Below are 6290 nucleotides of genomic sequence, written 5' to 3'. Positions count from 1 at the left end.
TGTGATCTCAGGGGAAACTGATATTCTTACATTTTGCTTGAGGCAGTCAGCATCAGCCTTGGGGAAGACAATCATCCGTTATGGCTAACCTAAGTCATGGTCATGGCAGAGGTGTTGAACTCGTTTGTTACAAGGGCCAGATCTGACATAAAAGTTACTTTGTTGGGTCGGGCCGTGTCTGCCATAAAATGTAATGCCAGGCACCAGAGATATAAACTTTAAAAATGACACAGGCAAACCTAATTGATATTATTTTTTACTCAAAATACAAACAAAACAAATTGATTCCTAGGAGTATACGCAATTGATTTACTGGGGAATCTACAGAAGCCCCAATAAATGTATGTAATCATATGCAAAACTAGGTTTTTTCCAAGGGATACCGTACCCGCCCCCTAGCCATTCCCTTTTATTTTTTGACAGATTTGACCACACACACCTCACCGTATGCATCTGTGTGCCTACACCCAGCCCTGAGCAGCCTTCTGCCTTCCCTCTCTTATACCAGTTAATTGTGGGCCCGATAAGAGTCCTTGATGGGCTGGCCTGAGTTATGGCCTTTCTTAAGGAGGGAAAGAAGGGCCCATGGGTACAGTTGCCACAGACAACATGCCTTGTATTTCTGCCTGTTCTCCAACTGACTGGGGCACTGGCAAAACTATAGTAAGACACAGGGCATATATACCTGTACAGCTCTGGGTACTAGAATGGCTGTCTCACAACAAAGAGGCTGCTCTCCCATGTCCCATTATTTTCAACTGGACGTACTTCCAAGAAAATGTGCTTGAAACGGGAATGTTAGGTAGAATCAGCTACCCTAGGTTTAGAACTATGAGATAGCCACTGTCTGATTGTCCCTGATTTGTGAGAAAACCAATACTGAATTGCTGTCTACCTACTGCGGGATGTGAAATGCTTGGATGTAGAATGGTGTGGTATAGCCCAGTCTCATCAAATCTTGGAGCCCTAACCTGGACTGCCCAGGATAGCCTGATTCCATCAGATCTCGGAAGCTAAACAGGGTCGGCCCTGGCTAGTATTTGGATGGGCAACCTCCGAGGAATACCAGGGTCGTGATGCAGAATCAGGCAATGGCAAACCACCTCTGAAACGTCTCTTGCCTTAAAAACAAGTCTAACTCGCCACCTAGTGGTGCATAATGCTAAAGGAGCTAGAACTTCTCGTTGCCAGACAATCTTAGCACCTCCTGGCTATACTACACACAGTGCCATACAATAATTAATTAATTTATCAAATCTTGGAAGCTAAGCGGTTTCAGTACTTGGATGGGGCACCACCAAGGAAGGCTCTGCAGAAGCAGGCCATGGCAAACTACCTCTGCTCACGTGCCTTGAAAGCCCCTTGCTGAGTTCACCCCAAGTCGGTTGCAACTTGACAGCACATACCTACCCTCTATTGCTGTAGCTTATAGTAATGAAATAGACACAAAGGATGCCAACCACATTTCAGATACTTTCTTTCCAGATTATAGTTTTATTTAGGTCACTCTGATGCTGCTAATCCCCCAAAGAACTCAGAGTGTCTTATAAAGGGGTCCCAGATGTTCTGCCAACCAGTGTTCCCTCCAAGCTGAGTTAGTGAGAGCTAGCTCACAGTTTTTTAGCCTCCGGCTCACACATTTTTGTGTGTGATGGATCCAGAGCAAACTAATTTATGCAGTAGTCAAATTGCTTGCTCACAACTTTAATGCCAGTAGCTCACAAAGTAGAATTTTTGCTCACAGGACTCCACAGCTTAGAGGGAGCATTGCTGCTGACCTAGAAATTTACCGGTTCAGCCTTACTAAACTTTAGTAGTTCAGCTAAAGGGAAATTCCACATACAGAGGCAGTAAAGAAGAAGAAGAAGAGATTGGATTTATACCCCGCCCTTCACTCAGAGTCTCAGAGCGGCTTACAAACTCCTTTCCCTTCCCCTCCCCACAACAGACACCCTGTGAGGTAGGTGGGGCTGAGAGAACTCTGACACAAACTGCTCTTTCAGGAACAGCTGGGCCAGAGCTTGTGACTGACTCAAGGTCACATCAGCAGGTGCAAGTGGAGGAGTGGGGAATCAAACCTGGTTCTCCCAGATCAGAGTCCGCACACTTAACCACTACACCAAACTGGCTCTCAAACCACTGAATGCCAGTGCCAGGAGGCAATCTCAGGAGAAGGCCTCACCCTCTTTCCCCTGTTGCTGGACCTTCAGAGGAACCGGTTGGCCACTGTGTGAGACAGAATGCTGGACCAAATGGACCACTGGTCTGATCCAGCAGGGTTCTTCTTCTTACGTTCTTAATGACATCATGAGCCCTCATACAATTCTCTGGAGGTTTCAAAAGACCATTTTTCTTCAACAGCAGCGTTAAAAAGTAGTCTGTGACGAAAGCTGTCCACAAAAGACATGGACCTGCCAATCAGTATTCCTTACCTCAGAGTCCTTTTGTTGTTCAGCTGAGGGGAAAAGTTCCATCCAAAGACTGAATAAAGTAAACAGGTTCACTTTAGAAAGCCTCGGTACTTGGCCTGTCATGAAAACAACACACCATAAGCTGAGCAGACATACTTGTATACTAGTTATCTTTTCTAATCAGTTTCTGGAAACTGAGGTTTCCTTGAATAACACCGAACACTGCCCTACATCCCTGCTGGTACAGCAGCTGAGCTGCTCTCATGCTCCCAGGAGCCAGCTAAGAAAAATGGTTACCAACTCTACACTGAGTTCTTCTTACTATATCATATGACAGGGGTGGCGAACCTATGGCACGGGTGCCAGAGGTGGCACTCAGAGCCCTCTCTGTGGGCACACATGCCATTGCCCCAGCCAGGCGCAGACTGTCATTAAAGTGTGGAATTCTCTGCCAAATAATTGTAAGTAAATGAAAGCATTTGGGATTGCTTTCCTTACTTTGTTTGGATCACCTTAAGTTAATGTATGGGTCGTTTTTCCTAAAGTAAAACCTCAGTATTCAGGTTAAATTGCCGTGTTGGCACTTTGCGATAAATAAGTGGGTTTTGGGTCACAGTTTGGGTACTCAGTCTCTAAAAGGTTCGCCATCACTGCTATATGACCTTCCAAGAGTAGTTGCTGCTCATCTGCACCCACTGCCCAAAATGGGTTGCTGCGGTAGCTCAGAGGTTAAGACGCTGAGCTGCAGACTGGAAGGCCTGTAGTTCAGCAGTTCGAGATCCAAGCACCGCGTGACCGAGTGAGCTCCCGTCTCTGGCCCCAGCTCCTGCCAACCTAGCAATTCGAAAGCAAGAAATTGCAAGTAGATGAATAGGTACCGCTTTGGTGGGAAGGTAACAGCGTTCTGTGCCCCTCGGCTTTTAGTCATGCCAGCCCCATGACCACGGAAACGTCTTCGGACAGTGCTGACTCTTCGGCTTGGAAACGTGGATGAGCACCGCCCCTAGAGTCGGATTTGACTAGCTTTCGAGCAAGGGAAACCTTTACCTTTACTTTTTACTACACTCAATGTCCAATAAGTTATAACTAAGCTGTCACCACCCTGACCTGGACAGCCCAGGCGAGCATGATCTCATGAGATCTCAGAGAGCTAAGCAAGGTCACCCCTGGCAAGTATTTGGATGGGAGGCCGCCAAAGAACACCAGGGTCGTGATGCGCAGGCAGGCAATGGCAAACCACCTCTGAAATGTCTCTTGCCTTGAAAACCCCACCGGGCCACCATAAATCAGCTGTGACTTTACAGCAAAAAGAAAAAAGTTATCAGCCACTAGGGCCAATTCAAGTTGGACGCCCCAAGCAATAGGCCTTGGAGGGGATGCCATTCACACACACACACACCCCACACCACTGATGGTCAACGATCAGTTGGGCCCCTGAAGGGCCTCAGTGTCCCTTAAATGACTCAGTGTCCCTTAAATGACTTTTTTTGCTTAAGGTGATAGCTGTATGAGCAGTACTAGATAGCCGAATGAGCAGTACGAGAGAGAGAGAGAGAGAGAGAGAGAGAGAGAGACTGAGACTTGGCTGGCAAATCCGCAGTATGCTGCACCCTCCTCACAATCTCTTCTACTCACAATTGCTGTACCTTGCTGTCCATATAAGCAGGTACGGAAGCAGAGAGGGAGCGCATGCCCACAGTGGCAGCCAGTGTTCCCTCTAGTTAGTGTGAGGCATCTCAGTTTTTTTAGCCTCCAGCTCCCACATTTTTGTCCTACCTCAAGAAGGATGGCTCCAGAGCAAACTAATTCATCCAGCAGCCAAATCGCTCGCTCACAACTTTAATGCCAGTGGCTCACCGAGTAGAAATCCTGCTCACAGGACTCCACAGCTTAGAGGGAACATTGGTGGCAGCAGCTACAGCACTCTGCCAGTGTTGCAAGGACTGCGTAACTCTTTCAAGGTTCGGCGAAAATACAGGAAGGGGGTGCTCCATCAGAACGCTCCCTTCTCAAAGACACAACCCAGCAAAGAGGAAGAAGGTGACAGGGAAAGGGCAAAGGAAATTTCCTAATTTAAAAGAAGGTTGTTTTTACAGTTGGCATGAAGCCTCAGATGCGCAGCTGTTGGCTCCATTTGGTAAGATGCACACAGGTTTAGAGGCCCAACACTGTAAGCAGTGAGCCCCAAAGCTCAAGATGCAAAAAGGGGGTCAGTAGTGCGTCTGTGACATTTCTACGCAGGGCCCTAATTGACACAAGTTAAGAACGGAATAATCCACTCAGAACAGCAGTCCGAGTAGACTATATTTGTAGGCGGACTATTCTAATGTTGCACTATCTATACAGGTAATCTAACGGTTATATTATAACCTTTAGAGGTCAGGCAGGCAGTGTTCCCTCTAAGCTGAGTTAGTGTGAGCTAGCTCACAGTTTTTTAGCCTCCGGCTCACACTTTTTTGTTTTGGCTCAGGAAAGATGGCTCCAGAGCAAACTAATTTATGCGGGAGCCAGATTGCTCACTCACAACTTTAATGCCAGTAACTCACAAAGTAGATTTTTTGCTCACAAGACTCCACAGCTTACAGGGAACATTGCAGCCGCAGGCAGGTTGCAAAGGAGTATCCAGGTTATGAGAGACTCTCTCCAGAGACCTGGGTTGGCGCCTTCCTCCTCTCCCCGAGGCAACGTTAAATCTATTTTATTTACATAATGTTTTGCAGAATAGTTTGGAATTCATCTGCCTACTATGTAATTCTGCTATAGTCTTACACATTTTGTCAGGGGGAGGGTTAATAGTTTGTTTCGTTTTTGTTTTCTATTTTAGTAATGAATTGCCTATTTATATTAGCCCACCCTGGAAACTGTCAGGAAGGGGAGGAGAAAGTTATTCAGCTACTTCGTAAAAACAGAACAAAAAAATAACAAGTGTTCACAGCAGTCATCTGTACTCCAGGAAAGCTTATGATCAAAACAGATCCGCTAGTCTGTCAAATTGTCAGAAGACTGTTATTTTTCCACTTTTCTCCTGGCCGTGAATGGTTGAAACAGGCATTTTATACAGAAATCACAGCTTAGAGGGAACATTGCACCCGACCACAAAAAAAATCTAACTTTCAAGGAAGATCTGGGAATGACCAGGAACGCGCACATCTATGCACAAAAAAACACAGTGGAAATCGTGAGCAATGCTCCCTCTAAGCTGCGGAGTCTTGTGAGCAAAAATCCGACTTTGTGAGCTGCTGGCATGAAAGTTGTGAGCGAGCGATTTGGCCGCTGCATAAATTAGTTTGCTCTGGAGCCATCCTTCCTGAGCTAAGACGAAAATGTTTAAGCCGGAGGCTTAAAAACTGTGAGCTAGCTCCCACTCACTCAGCGGGAATACCGGTCATGACCAATGTTCCCGCTAAGCTGTGGAAAAATTCTCCTTTGTGAGCTACTAGCATCAAAGTTGTGAGCAAGCGATTTGGCTACTGCATAAATTAGTTTGCACTGGAGCCCTCCTTCATGAGCTAAGAGAAAAATGAGCTGGAGGCTAAAAAACTGTGAGCTAGCTCACACCAGCTCAGCTTAGCGGGAACATTGGCTGACCATCACTTCCGCGGAGAACAAGCCCACCCATCTCTTCCCCCATCCCTGCATAGCCCTTTCCCCCCCACCCCACCCCCGCTGTTTATTTCCCTTTATCTTTAACAAACAAGTCTGCTCAGCCAAGGTCAAACGCATCTGACGAGGCGGCCTCCAGTCCACCCTGGTGACTCCTGCTTATTTTTTCCCCCTGCGTGCAACCGACCAACGCGACTTCACGGCCATTCACACGTCCCGGGAACTGTTCCATGCTCGAAACGCCTTTTTAAATTCTCACACACACACACACCCGTG

General features: G+C 46.8%; 1 protein-coding gene across 1 annotated transcript in view; it reads right to left on the bottom strand.

Annotated features, from left to right (window-relative positions):
* Positions 1-2534, bottom strand: part of CDADC1 (cytidine and dCMP deaminase domain containing 1) — a 19038-nt gene extending 16504 nt beyond the window's left edge. Inside the window, exon 1 of the mRNA XM_015414716.1 lies at positions 2433-2534. Coding sequence (XP_015270202.1) covers positions 2433-2534 — 102 coding nt within the window. The remainder of the gene's footprint in view (positions 1-2432) is intronic.
* Positions 2535-6290: the final 3756 nt, after the last annotated feature.

Source organism: Gekko japonicus, unplaced genomic scaffold (genome assembly GCF_001447785.1).
Source record: "Gekko japonicus isolate JY-2015 unplaced genomic scaffold, Gekko_japonicus_V1.1 scaffold1311, whole genome shotgun sequence".
Taxonomy (NCBI): domain Eukaryota; kingdom Metazoa; phylum Chordata; class Lepidosauria; order Squamata; family Gekkonidae; genus Gekko; species Gekko japonicus.
Note: the sequence above shows the minus strand (reverse complement) of the source record. Positions and strands in the feature narration are given on the sequence as shown.